Here is a 14,689-nt window from a genome sequence, read left to right as displayed (position 1 = left end):
CCCCCAGGACTCCCCTCTGCTCTCCCTCCTCCTCCCCCAGGACTCCCCTCTGCTGCCCCCCTCCTCCCCCAGGACTCCCCTCTGCTCTCCCTCCTTACCCAGGACTCCTCTTTGCTCCCCCTCCTCACCCAGGACTCCCCTCTGCCCCTTCCTCCCCCAGGATTCCCCTCTGCTCCCCCTCCTCCTCCCCCAGGACTCCCCTCTGCTGCCCCCCTCCTCCCACGGGACTCCACTCTGCTCCCCCTCCTCCCCAGGACTCCCCTCTGCCCCCCTCCTCCCCCAGGACTCCCCTCTGCTCTCCCTCCTCCCCCCCAGGACTTCCCTCTGCTCTCCCTCCTCCACCAGGACTCCCTCCTGCTCCCCCTCCTCCCCCAGGACTCCTCTCTGCTCCCCCTCATCCTCCCCCAGGACTTCCCTCTGCTCTCCCTCCTCCTCCAGGACTCCCCTCTGCTCTCCCTCCTCCCCCAGGACTCCCTCCTGCTCCCCCTCCTCCCCCTGGGACTCCCCCGTGCTCCTCCTCCTCCCCGGGACTCCATCGTGCTCCCCCTCCTCCCCAGGACTCCCCCGTGCTCCCCCTCCTCCCCCGGACTCCCCTGTACTCCCCCTCCTCCACCGGGAATCCTTCGTGCTCCCCCTCCTCCCTGGGACTCCTCCATGCTCCCCCTCCTCCCCGGGACTCCCTCGTGCTCCCCCTCCTTCCCAGGACTCCCCCGTGCTTCCCCTCCTCCCCTGTGCTCCCCCTCCTCCCCGGGACTCCTCCGCGCTCCCCCTCCTCCCTCATGCTCCCCCACCTTCCCCGGGACTCCCCCGTGCTCCCCCTCCTCCCCCATGCTCCCCTCCTCCCCTGTGCTCCCCCTCCTCCCCAGGACTCCTCCGTGCTCCCCCTCCTCCCCCGGGACTCCCCCGTGCTCCCCCTCCGTGGGGAAGCCTGCAGGCAGGGTATGCCCATGCAGAAGTGTATCCTTGCTCTATGATAGCAGGAAGTCCATTTTGGCCTCTGCCTGGCCCTTTCTCCCCCCACCCAGCTTTGGCAGTTCATACCTGGTTTCTGATGCCTCTGAGGCCCCCACATCTATATCTGAATTGGTTCTGGACACGGAAGGAAGGGCGTGGCCCTCACTGGAGCCCAGGAACCTCCAAGAGCTGCACGGGTGGGGTCTGTGGAAGTCCCCGGCCTGCTCCCCACTCTGAGGCTCTCCGGGCTGGGCACGCGGTTGAGCTGGGCATGGATAGGGTCCCAGTCCCCGGGCCTGGGAGGCCGTCTGGGGGCTGGCCCCCGTCCGGCAGGGTGCAGGGGGAGAAGCTGCGGGCAGGCGGGCCGCCCGTGACGGGCATTCTCTGTGTGCAGGTGGCTGAGGTCACCTCCCCCATGGCGGACAGCATAGCCGTGGAGCTGGTGCGGCTGCGGAGCCTGGAAGCCAAGGGCGTGACCGTGCGGACCCTCTCTGCGCAGGGCGAGTCCACGGACTCCGCCCCTGCTGCCATCCCCCCCGACCTCCTGGTGCCTCCAACCCCCCACCTGAGAACTCCCACACCGAAGCCCTTAGCAAGTGTCGGAGCCCCCGATACCAAAGATGAACACCTGGGTCCCCACGTCGCCATGGACGGGGCCTGGGAGCAGAGTGGGGCCCCGGCCCCAGCCCATGGGCACATGCTGGAGCCGCCCAGCCTGCCGGGCTCGGGCCTGGGGAGGCGGTCCCCCTCGCCCAGCCGGATCCTCCCACAGCCACAGGGCACCCCGGTTTCCACGTCCGTCGCCAAGGCCATGGCCCGGGAAGCCGCGCAGAGAGTGGCCGAGAGCAGCAGGGTAAGGCTGGGGTTCTCCTCACTGGTCTGCGGAGGGGGCTGCTCCAGGCACTGGGGCTGCCTGGGAGGGAGGGATGCCGCGTGGCCTCCCTGTGCCCGTGGACTGCTTTCTCGGCCAGATCCTGATGGGATCAAAATGTATTCTCAGTATGTGAAAATGGGCCCATGTACCCAGAGAAACTGCCTCTCGACCAGCCTGGCTGAGCTCCGACAACAGGCTGTGAGCGGCCCAGTCCCCAGGCTCTGTCTGTGTTGAGGGTCTGAGAGGTGCCTTCTGGAAGTCGGCCTGGAGACCTTCTTCCTGAATGGGGCTCACGTCCTGGTTCTGCGGCTTCAGAGCCGCAGCTGTGTGTGCGCACATGTGCGCGTGCTTGTGCATGCATGCACACGCTTCTACACGCGTGCAGACCTGTTTCCACACACACATGCACACAGACATATCTACGTGCACACGTAGACAGGCATGTGTATATACACATGTCCCTACGTGCAGAAGTGCACATATAAAAATACACTCGCGTGCCTGTTACCCGGAACTGTCCGGGCCATGGGGACGGGAGCATTTGGGTTATGGTGGCGCCGTATTCCAGACGAGATGTGCAGTGAGACATGACGTAGTAAGAAACACCTATGAAGTGGTGCCCCATCCAGGCCCCGGAGAGTAGGATCCGGAACTGGCTAGACCGTGTGCCCCCCCGCACCTGCCTGCCTGGGACAAAGCCCCCGTCTCTTCCTCGGGTGTGTTGGTCTACCAGGGTGTCCGGCATGTCTGCTGTGGCCTGCGCTCGGGGCTCTGGCTGAGGCGACAGCGGCGGTCAGCATCCGTCTCGGCTCTGCCCGTCCAGTTGTAGGGTCCCTCCAGGACAGTGAGCCCCGACAGTGTCCTCTCTGAGCTGCAGGTGGAGATATCCGTGCAGACGCCTGGAGGTCCCAAAGCCTGGGTCAGCCTGGCCCTGGGGTGGGGACCGGGTCAGGGAGCCTCAGGAAGGGTGCAGACCCTAATGGTCAGAGCTGGGTCACACAGGCCACGTGCAGGACAGTGGGGAGGGATGCGCGGTGCAGTGACAGCCATTGGTCCTCCCCAAACACCAGAAACCCCAGCTGTTGTGTGAGCTCTCCCAACTGGTTCAGTACTGGCCTCAAATACTTAAACAATTAAACACTAATTTGTGACTTCTGACGAGAGGAAGTGGGCCCACCCTCGCTGTGTTGTTTCTCACGAAGCAGAAGCCCGGGTCCAGAACTTTGTGGTGCTTTCGGTGAAGCTCTGTGGGCAGGAAGGGCCTGGCAGGGGAGCGGGCTCCCCTCTGCTCTTTGGGATGGCACCCCTAAGACCCCCAGGCGGGGTCCCGAGAGCTGGCTGGAGCCAGAGCTTGGGGCTGCTCACTCCCCAGGCAGCTCACCTTTTGGAGGGCATGGAGAGAAAGCAAACCTTTGAATGTTATTTTTCAAGAAAGTGTTGAAGAGATCAAGAGCCAGGTGGAGAGACAACTTTCCATCGGTATCCCTAGGTTTCCTCCAGCAAAGGCAGGAAGTGGTTCTGGTCAGGGACGGGGGCAGCACATCAGAGGCCAGCGCTGGGCCACCGGACACGGGTCCCTGCCCGCGGTAGCTCCCAGGGGACTGGGGGGCTGAGCGAAGCAGAGGCCAAGCCCAGAAGACATGGGGGCCTGGAAGCCTCCTGCCCCTCACCAGCCCCTCTTGACTGCTCCTTTCCTTCTCCTTCCAAGTTAGAGAAAAGGAGCATCTTCCTGGAGAGGGGCGGCGGGCAGTACACAAACTCAGATGAGGAGGACAGCTACGACTCCTCGGACGTCAAGAGGAGAGGCGCCTCGGTGGACGACTTTCTGAAAGGCTCGGAGCTCGGCAAGCAGGTGAGTGTGAGAGTGGGGTCCCCGTGGGCCTCCCCTGGCCTCAGCCAGAGCTACCGAGTGTGACCTCCTCTGGGGACAGTTCCAGAAGTCCAGATGGGAGGCTCCCACCCTCCCCAACCGCCCTGTGCCGGCATCTGGTCACGGGGATGATTGGGTGGGTCAGATAAACCTACAGATGACCACCTGGTCAATTTAGCAGAACCCACCTTTTGTTCATCCACTTTCCTTAATCAGACAAATGTTTGTTGGGCATCTGGTATATGCCAGGCATCATGGGAGAGCCCGACACGCAGGATCCACGTCCTACACCTAGAGCGCGAGCCATCAGTGCTCCCCTCCCAGCCCAGGCCCTTGCGCAGCAGATGCACCCCGCCTGGCTTGTGGCTCCGGGTTCTGATCACGTGCACTCTAACGGAAGCAGCCCTGACTGTCTGGACAAGAGACAGGAAGGGCTGGAGAGTCGAGCAACCCGGGGGCGTCCCACAAAGACACAGCAGATAGCAGGTCACGGGACACCTGCCATGCCTGGGAGGCAGGGCAGCGTCATGGCCTCGGGGGCGTCGGGCTCACACACTCGGGGTCACATCCTGGCCCTGCCGCTGCTCAGCCGTAGCTCTGTGGGCAGGTTGCCCAGCTCCTCCAGCCATCAGACTCTGTCTGCAAGATTAAAATAGTTCTACTTGTACTCATTTTAACATAAGACACAGAATGCCCACCTAATAACGACAAAGGTGATGAAGACATTTCACCACCCACAATACGGGAAGCCTCAGGAGGATGTTGCCAGACTGATTCAGCTGTCCAGTGTGTCTGGGCTCTGGCTTCTGAATCTTCCATGCTTTTTGGCCTTCCTCTTGGTTGCAAAGTGGCTGCCATAGCTCCAGTAATCACACCGTCATGTGACAGCACCCCAAGAAGGAAGGAAGGGACGGATGAAAAAAAGAGGGGGCTTGCTTTTCAGGCACTTTTCTCTTAACTGGGAGAAAAGTCTTTTCCAGAAGCTCCATCAGACTTGCTGCTACCTCTCACTGAGCAGACTGGGGCCATGTGCCCAGCAACAAGAGAGGAATAGGATTCCTATCAACAGCTTATCAGTGATGTATCTGGCCAGTGACAGACCCCTCCTTCCATTCCATGAGTTTATTCTGACATCAGTGGGTTGGAATCAGATGAGACCGTATCCTCGTGCAAGGGAGTTTCCTGGACGCCTGGGGAAGACCGCCTTAAAACCAGGCTGGTCTTTGTGTATTTAAAGCCCTTCATTGTATGTCTTCTACTTGGCTCCTGAGTGAAAGAATTACAGCTGCAGCCAGGCCCACCCCGAGGCCGCAGAGGCTCAGGCTGAGAACCCTCCTGGCCCCTTCTCCCCACAGAGCTTCCTGCCTCCAGCAGGCCTCGAACTTCATGTGGCCAGAAGTGCTTACACGTCTTTATCTGGGCTAGTAGTTGAAAACTGGAGTATTTTTAATAAATGTGTCGCAGGCTGCTATTAAATTCATTTGTCTTATTGCCCACCAGGAAAATAAACTGTTCTTAATCAACACCATCTAGCAAAACGGAACGTGGTCATAAATCTGAGCTCGCCTGGGTGTGAGGTTTGGGTTGTGGCAGCCTTCCATATTTTTGCTTTAAATACTTGAGATACTGAATGCGGACACTGTGAGTGAGTGGCGCCAAGCTGCAGCGGCCGGGCGTCGTGGTGCCCGGCCAGGGCTGTCCGTGTCCGTGTGTACACGCACATTACCACGCGCACCTTTCATCCTATAGGATGTTTGGACGGAGTCCACGCACAGGCTCTGTCAGGTGTCCACGAGCGAGCTGGGCCCAGCGTGAGGCCCGCCTGTGCGCGGGGCCCACCTCCTGCCCGGACCAGCTATTCTCCGGACAACCCAGGGTGTGCGTGTGTGTTAGACGACACCGTATTTGTAAGAATCTTAAATGCTTTTATATGGCGCCCATACGTGCACTTTCCCACCCTGCGGCTCTCTGTTGCACACATGCGGCGTGCCCGAGCCTGAGGGTCTCTGCCGGTTCCTGGCAGCTCGGAGCTAGCAGACCTGGGCTGGCCATCTGTGCTCTCTGGCTCCCTGAGCTTGACGGGAGAGGGACGTCCAAGCCTTCCTCACCACCGATGGGGGCAACTTGCACGCACGCACATGCACACACATACACGTGCGCACTCACATGCACACATGCACGCACAGACATGCGCACTCACGCACACATGCACACTCACGCACACATGCATGCACAGACATGCGCACTCACACGCACACATGCACGCACAGACATGCGCACTCACGCACACATGCACACTCACGCACACATGCACATGCACGCACAGACATGCGCACTCATGCACACATGCACACTCACGCACACATGCACATGCACGCACAGACATGCACACTCACATGCACACATGCACACCCACATGCACACATGCACACCCACACATGCACGCACAGACATGCGCACTCACATGCACACATGCGCACTCAAATGCACACGCACACATGCACATGCACAATGCACGCATACATGCGCACTCACATGCACACATGCACGCACAGACATGCACACTCACACGCACACATGCACATGCACACGCACACATGCACGCACAGACATGCAACTCACGCACACATGCACATGCACACATGCACGCACAGACATGCGCACTCACATGCACACATGCACGCACAGACATGCGCACTCACGCACACACACATGCACATGCACACATGCATGCACAGACATGCGCACTCACACGCACACATGCACGCACAGACATGCACACTCATGCACACATGCACATGCACACATGCACGCACACATGCACGCACAGATATGTGCATGGCACATGCACACACGTGCACTCACATGCACGCACACAGGTGCACAGTCACATGCACACATGTGCACACATGCACGCACACACGTGCACATGCACGAGCCTGGGGCTTGTGAGCGTGCAGAGAGCAGGGGAAGGGAGGCGAGGAGGGCCTGGGTGGCCCCCAGACCACGGACCCCCACAGTGTCCCCTCTCTTGCCCAGCCGCACTCCTGCCATGGAGACGAGTACCACACAGAGAGCAGCCGGGGCTCCGACCTCTCGGACATCATGGAGGAGGACGAGGAGGAGCTCTACTCTGAGATGCAGCTGGAGGACGGGGGCAGGAGGAGGCCCAGTGGCACATCCCACAACACCCTCAAGGTCAGTGGCCCAGGGTCACCGGCTCCTGCCACGTGGCCTGGAGCTCCCCTTCCCTGTCCCTCTGCTGGGGCTGTGGGCGGCTCCGGACGGCCTCACCCTGCTGTGGGGAGCCCGTGGGTTTGGCTCGGCTTCTTCCTCATTGTTGAGTTTGTGCTGGGAAACTCCTCCAACCTCTTGTCCTGCACTTGGCCCAAAAGTCCAGGAGGAGGGGTTCAGGAGAGTCTGTTTGGCACCCTCGGGCTGCCCAGCTCAGTGCCAGGAATTGAGTGAAGACCCAGAACAGGGAAGGTCCCCCCCCCCCCCCCCACGGGCCGTAAGTGCTGATCGCAGAGCCAGCAGCTGGAGAGTCGGCCGGAGCTGCACTAGGGACTGGGGAGGAGCGGGCCCAGCAGGGATTCTGCATTTACATGCAAGGAAGAAGCTGGGGTGATCGGTGCTCCAGGGGACATGGAAGCCAGAGGGGGGTGGGGTGTTGGGGGCAACATGGGGTCCACACACAGGCCCCTTCGCAGACACCTACCCCCAGAGCCCCACATCCTCTGCTCCCACCTCCGGTGTGGCCGCCGGTGAGGGGCTTCATGGGGAACCTGAGCCTGAGGCCTCCAAAGAGCCAAGTAGGAGGCTTTCCCTCATGTGTGTGCCCACACGCTGCCTGCCTTCTCGGGCCTTCGCTCCCACGGTGGGCCCTGCACCTGCCTGGGTGAGCAGTGTGGCCGCCATCCTCCAGCCGTTCCCAGCCCCCATGGGGGAGACACACAAAGGGCCGGACAGCTGCTAGGACCCTTGTGGGCTTTGCCAATGAAAAAGGCCATGAAGAGGAAAACTCCACTGGGGGATAAAGCACCCCACCGTGGAGCATCTCTGGGACGCGGGCACACGTTGTGATGGTGGATAGAAAGCAGCATCCAGCCCCGGCTGCCAGCTCACTGCTGCCTTGCACCGACGAGACTCTGATGTTCTCCCGGCACAGGGCCCTGGCAGGGCCTTGGAGATACTCTGTCACCAGGGCACATGCTGGGGTCCTGGGCAGATTCTGCAGAGTGTCAGCGCCTGCCACTCCTGGGGGCTCCTCCCGAGCCTGCTGCCAGCTCCCAAGGCCTCACCGGCCGGCGGGACTCCCAGTAACCTTCCTTGAGCCTCGCCCGGTCCCATCTGACGCCCCCTGACTCCCCGTGTTTGCCTGCGGGTGCTCACGGGTGGGCTGGGTAAAGCCCGGATCTGTTTTTCCATGACGCTTCTCCTTCTGGTGGAGCAAGCTCCTAGACTGGCCCTTCCTGCAGATAGTTTAGCAAAGAAGCAGAAGTTTGCCTTCTCTTCCGGGAGGAGGCCTGGAGAGCAGCAAGTTTGGTATAAAAGCCCACGGCCTGGTGCCGCCCTGCCAGCTGGGGGGGCTGCCTGGGGGAGCCCCTGGGAGCTGACATTGGGCAGAGAGGCTCACTTTGCTTTGCCCACAGTGCTGTTCCATTTTTGTTTTTAAATCAGGAGATTTTATAGGCTGGCCTGGACTTCTGAGTTCTTTAGAAAGTCCAACAGTTTGGGGATCTGGCATCACGACAATTCCCTACAGCTGAGCCAGCTTCCCCCAGACCAGCCCTGCCCCGGCAGCCACCAGATTAGACCCCTTCTTCACGCTCACAAACGCGGGGTGCCAGGTTAGCAAAGGGGAGGGGTTGGGTCAGAGGCCAGGGCGCTGGCCCAGGCCCTCACCACCCACACTGAGCTCCTGTGCCCTCTCGGGTAAACGCACCAGGGTCCCCAGCTTGCGGAGACCCATGCGGGGCCTGGGGAGGAAGGGCCTTGTCTGGCGAGGCAGTCGGGGTGCACTTGCTGCTCAGCTGGTGTGGAGGATGCCCCAGCAGAGAGAACCTGTGTGCGGCGACTTTGGGTGGGGGCACAGTGGCTAGGCACCTCCGGCCTGGGGCAGCCCCGGGAAGGTGCTGTGCCAGGCAGGCCCAGGATGGCAGGATGAGGCTCCCCGCACGCGGCGGGCTAGGATCCGGAGAGCCAGGCCGACCAGGTCCTCTGCAAATACAGGCGGAGCTCGGCCGTGCACAGCGCACAGCCCGGAGCCGGAAGGCGCCCAAGCGCCAAGGCTGGGCTGTCACGCACGCGGGTTCAGCCCAGAGCAAAGCGCTGCTGGAGGTGGGGAGGGCGCCCAGCAGTGGTGGGCGGGGCCTCCGTGGGGTCCGCCTCCGCCGCACAGACCGCCCCCCCCACCCCTCCCCTCCCCGCCCCGCCACCCTCTGAACTCGGTGGGTGCAGGCCTCCCAGGGCCACGTGCCCCCGGCTGCCCGCTGTCCCCAGCCGCGCCCCGCGGCACGCCTGCCCTGCGCTGGGCGTGCTGCCTGCTCCAGGCTAGGACCGTGGCCCGGCGCCTGCCCCCTGCCCCGCACCAGGCACCATCCGTTAACCTTGTGTTCTCATTTCAGAGCCCGGCCAGAGCATGCCTTTCGCCCCCACGAGTACACGCATGCTTGCTGCCCCTCATGGCCTCTGAGACTAATTCTGTCTATTTTCTTTCCTCCCCCTGTGTCACTTTGGTCACACCCCGTGTTAACACACCACCCCCTTAAGGAGTGCTCTCAGAGTAGCAGCACCGAGGGGGCCTTCCTGGAGCGGCCTGAGCACCCCCACCAGACCCAGCATAGTTCGAGGCTGTTCAGTATCCCTGAAGTAGCCGAGGAGGGAGAGCACCTCGAGCTCTTGCACAAACAGGGCTTAGGGTACTCGGCCAGGGCCCGGGCCCGCGGTGGGGACAAGGCCCCACAGGCCTCCTGGCTCCCAGCCGAGCCCCGGGGCCCGGCAGTCGGCCCCCGTGCGGAAGACTTCACTCTGCAGGACAGAGGCTGTCGGTCCGGCCGCGCGGCCAGCAGGAGCCCGGACAGTGGCCTGGACTGTGGGAGTGAGGAGGAGCTGTGTTTCAGCTTCAGGAGCACGGCCAGGTGCAGCCCGGGCCCCGGGCACTGTCCCAGTAGGAGAAGCCTGAGACCGCTGCTGGCCCGGCGGCGGACGCTGACCCGGCAGAGCAGCATCGAGGAGGACTTTGGGGAGCAAGTGGACCCCAGCGACGTCCTCAGGAGCCATGACGCCCACCCGAGCCCAGAGAGATCCGCCCCCAGGAAGTATGACTGGGAGGAGCCCCCGGGGCACCAAGGCCCGCGGGATGTCTGGAAGAAAAGCATAAACATGCCCAACAGTAGGGCCACTGCCCCAGAGGCACCACCCCGGGTGGCAGAAGGCCCTGTGGTGTGTGCAGTCAACTTCCTTCTCACATCTGCTTGCCAAACCAATCCATTTTCATTCTTTGCCCTGATTTTTTTCTGTTGGTGTCCATCCCTGGGGAGCCTCTCTGCTGGCTGTCTCTCATTTCCATGCATTTTGATTTAAGTCCCATTGCTTCCTGATCTTTGACCACGCTGACGACCTCTTTACTTTGCTTGAGAATACTGACCCCCACCCCACAGAATCAGCGACGATTATGGCTGCTTTAATTAAAGGACAACTGAATCTAAATTTTAATTAAGGGTTAGCTGAACTATGATGATCCAAAAGTTTGGCAACACGTATCTTTTCAAAACGAGCCCCCGGGGACCTGTAAGGCCCGCCACCTGTTCTCACTGTGGCTGTGGCTGTGGGTTGCTAGTGTGTTTGGTCTTCACTCATAACTGGAAAAAAACAAAGAGGAGCAATTATTGAAGACATCCATTTTTACATATTGTTTCCAAAGTAGTTTTTTTTTCCTTCCCGTTTCTTTCCGGGGGGGCAGTTTTCAGAATGAATTTTCCATCATCAGCTCTAGATGCATCCCCCTGCCTTGTGTTCCAGGCTTGTTAGTAGGTTGTCCAGAGTAGGGCTTCATTCAAGGCTTCATTCATCTCTATATTGTGTCCCCTTTCCAGAGCATTTGCTCCCGCCATGCTGAACTTTTCCATGAAAGCACAGGTGAGCCGCTGGGGGCGCCAGGCCTTGGGTCTGAGCCCGCGCAGTCGTGGTCTGCCCACACGAGGGCGCCAACCCGGACCCCCGCTGAGTCACCTGCCACCTGCGGTCCACACCCTGTCCCCCACGTGTAACAAGCCGTCTAATCACTGGGACTCTCTGACCACCGTTCATTCCCTGCGCCCCTGAGAACTTTCCGACTCCAACTACTTACCAGTGAGCTGGAGGTTTTGCTGTGATTCTCTTGTATGATTCTGACCGTTAGTGCAAATTAGAAGCAAACCCGTCCGTAAAGGAGATCCTTCCGAGTCAGCCCTGAAAATTGATTGGTGTCTTCGGATTAGGGCCAAGATGTTGCCGTGAGTTTCAAAGCTGGTAACGCACAGAAACTTCTGTCTTTGAGTTTCCGGTAACCTCACACATAACTGTGCCCAGGCGGGATTTTGGAAGTGCAGACCACCCCCCCATGTCCGTGAGCGCTGCGGGAGGGCAGGCTGTCCTGAGACTAGCTGAGGGTCCTCTGTGCTCAGAGGTGACGAGCTGGGTTTGAGCCCCTCTCACTCTGGTTCCAAGAATTTGGCTTTGGCAGCAGGAGCCGCAGAGAACATTGCCTCCCAAGGAGACCCTTCTTGCCCCCACTCCCCTCGGCGTGTCGAGAAACAACTCTGGTGTGGAAGACAGGGTGGCTGGGGTGAGCAGCCTTTTTCTCTTCCAGGTTATTCAGCTAACCTTTCAGTTAAAAGCTAAGTTTAGTTGCCTTTAGAGCTTCTGCTTCTAAGTTGAATTGATTTGGCTAACTTAATTCTCTTGTTTCCTAAGGCTGGCGAGACTTATGACTATATGTTGTGTCTTCAGATTTTAGGAAACCCGGTGTCTGCAGGACGGGCTGACAGGGTGGATCACGTGGGCCGAAGGTTCTCCCATGGCATTGTTGGTCCTCAGCGGTCCCGGCCGATGATGGTCCCGTCCATCGGTTAGTGGGCCTGACTGACACTTTTCTCTCTCTTCCGACCCCAGAGCACATGGCTGCTCAATCCTTGATCTGAACGTGTTTACAAACTTACTAGGAGTAGCATTTTCAACCACGTACAGAAAACTCTCCGTTACTTATGGCAAAAAGAAGGCAGAAAGAGGCATAAGAGAAATGAAACCTATTTGTAAGTATTCTCAAATATCAAGTTGGCTTTTTATGTCAATCTTCTCCCTACTGATTTTTTTCTTTCCTGGAGAGGCCAAACCACATAAGGCCTGGAGAGATTGCAGGGTGCTGCTTCTCCACGTCCCGGCTCGTGCTCTCATGAGATGCTTGTGGTCAAAGAAGCAGGAATGGCAGCTAAGCTGCAAACACCTACATAAGCCAGAGTAATGGAGAGTTCTCTGCGTGCCTCAAGGGCTTTGGCAGCGGGGCTCAGTGTGACGGGAAACCCCACGAGGCCTGATGTGGCCTCCGGAGCGTGGGCTGCCCTCCTCCCGGGGCTCACCTCCTTACTCATGAGCCCTCTTCCGGCACTCTGTGCCCATTCCCTTCCTTCCTTTTTGGGATTGAGCCAGTCTTGCTGAAAGCTGTCATTTCAGTCCCTGTGACCGAGCCGGTGGGGAAGGGGGCGGTGGTTGAAGGTTTGTTCGTTCCACTGGAATGAATCATGGCAAAAACAATTCCAAAAGGTATTCACACAAGATAATGGAACTTGGTAATCAGCCCAAACAAACGGGCCTTTTGTGAAAATGCACGCGCGCATGAAAACAAGGCAGGGAGAGCTGGGAAGGGGGCAGGCGTACAACGGACCGGCCCGGGGCTCCGGGGAGACAGCTTAGGGCCTCCGGACACCTGCTGCACTCATCACAGCCACAGCCTATGTTTAGGAGACAGTCGCCTCCGTTCACGTCAACTAACAGGACAGACAGATGGGATGACGCAAAACAGGTCCTCTAAACTATTGTCCTTCTTCCAGACTTTTCTTCTCTAAATTAGAGTCCAGACAATGGAGAAAAAAATTTCCTCTTCTACCTTTACGGTTTTAGGATGTTTTTATTGATCAGTAAAAATGTCATAGAATACTCAAGATCCTTAAAAAAAGAGTCTTTTCAGTTCACTGAAAAATGACAAAGTATGCAGAGTCCCACTGGTGAACGCTGGTCTCCCATTCCGGATCCCCTGGCAGGTTACATCATGCAGAGCCCGGGTAGTTTCGGGGGCTCTAAACCTGGTGCCACGTTCACATGATCCGCGTGTCACTCCCGAGCCTGAGGGGTGCTCCGGGCTTGGGGGGACCGGCCATCTTTAGAAACGAGGTGGGGCGGGGCTGGTGTGCGGCCCAGACTCGGGTCTTCTCTGCTGTGGAAGCGGGTTTCTGAATCTCACTGGACTGTCGCTGTCATGCGTGAAGCCCACAGCCTGGCTCATGGCGTGAACTGCAGTGCACGTGGTTGACGCGTGAGCCACGAGGACGCTGGGGCTCTGCAGAGGCTTCATCCCCCGGTCTCCTGGGACTCAGAGGGACCGGCCATGGGAGCGGCTGCAAATGGCCTGGCGGGCACAGAGGCAAAGGGGAGACACAGGTGCCCCCAGGTCTCACCAGCTGACCCCAACCTCGGGGAGCCTCTGACGGCCCTTCGATTGTAAAGAAATCAAAACGCTGCACGCGTGTTTTCATCTTAGTAAAACACTAGTTAAATTAGCAAAAAGAGAGTAATGCTAACGCTTTAACCAAAAAAAGCCTCTTAATGCAACTGAAAAAAGTGCTAAATAATCCATGATGGATTTGGTTTAATTGTACCTGACTTCTTATCATGTAGCAGTGCAAGAAAGCACATAAAAACATGATTAAAATCAAATGCTTTGATTCGTACACACACAGAAGCACCTATTAGAGTTTCAGAGGACAAAAGTGAAATGTGCTCACCAGTGGCCAGTGACCCCCGGGAACGGTCAGTGACGTGCAAACAGACCCTTTTCCCCTCGTTCCAATTTACTTCCATTTTTCTTGTGCAAATATCAGTGATTGTTTTAGGAATCTGCTCCACTCCAAAAGCATTCATTTTCTTTTCCAGAGGAACTTAACTCTGTAGACCATATACTCCCTAAATATATTTATTATTATTATTATTATTATTATTATTTGAGAGAGAGAGAGCATGAGCAGGGGAGGGACAGAGGGAGAGAGAATCTGAAGCAGGCTCCATGCCCGGTGCAGAGCCCGACGCGGGGCTCGATCTCACGACCCTGAGATCACAACTGGAACCAAGATCCAGAGTCAGATACTTAACCGACTGAACCATTCAGGCACCCCCCTGAACAGATTTTTAAGAAGCAATGCATTCACAATTGAATAAAAATACTATACCTTTTCATATTCTCTAGGTGTCCTAAACTAAGAAAACAGTGACTTAAAAAGATTTAAAAAGAGAAAAAGTATGTCGGTCTGGATGTGGTAAATTCTCGACCTTGCAATCAGCATGAGGAAGGCCTCCTGACACTGACCCATGACTCGCAGGAGGATGGAATTGGGTGCGGTTTCTCGCTGGATCGTGGCTGGTCTTTGCATTTATCATAGTTGGTCTTTGCTCCACGTGAGATGCCCCACTCGAGGGGATCCCATTCTGACCAGGGGACTGTGACCTCCCCAGAGGTCCCTTTGACTTAGGTCGTGATCTCAGGGTCCTGGGATGGAGTCCAGGATTGGGCTCCCTGCTCAGAGGGGAGCCTGCTTCTCCCTCTGTCCCTCCCCCTGCTTGTGTGCTCTCTCTCTCTCTCTCTGACAAATAAATACGTGAAGAATGCATTTGTCGCCACTTAAGTATTTAGAGCTAAGTGAGCAGCTCAATGAAGTACCCCAAACTTTGACTCACATGCA

General features: G+C 58.3%; 1 protein-coding gene across 13 annotated transcripts in view; it reads left to right on the top strand.

Annotated features, from left to right (window-relative positions):
* The window catches only part of RIMBP2 (RIMS binding protein 2), a 92,960-nt gene that overhangs the window by 63,362 nt on the left and 14,909 nt on the right, over positions 1 to 14,689 (top strand). For 7 of the 13 annotated variants that reach the window (XM_032396357.1, XM_032396356.1, XM_032396361.1 and 4 more), the window contains 5 exons: positions 1,349 to 1,807; positions 3,537 to 3,680; positions 6,738 to 6,896; positions 9,471 to 10,142; positions 11,691 to 11,808. In XM_032396357.1, coding sequence (XP_032252248.1) covers positions 1,349 to 1,807; positions 3,537 to 3,680; positions 6,738 to 6,896; positions 9,471 to 10,142; positions 11,691 to 11,808 — 1,552 coding nt within the window. The remainder of the gene's footprint in view (positions 1 to 1,348; positions 1,808 to 3,536; positions 3,681 to 6,737; positions 6,897 to 9,470; positions 10,143 to 11,690; positions 11,809 to 14,689) is intronic. The other 6 variants (XM_032396364.1, XM_032396363.1, XM_032396365.1 and 3 more) reach the window with 1 other exon arrangement.

Source organism: Phoca vitulina, unplaced genomic scaffold (assembly GCF_004348235.1).
Source record: "Phoca vitulina isolate PV1807 unplaced genomic scaffold, GSC_HSeal_1.0 scaffold91, whole genome shotgun sequence".
In the NCBI taxonomy this organism is placed as follows: Eukaryota; Metazoa; Chordata; class Mammalia; order Carnivora; family Phocidae; genus Phoca; species Phoca vitulina.
This window is presented reverse-complemented; position numbering and strand designations above follow the sequence as displayed.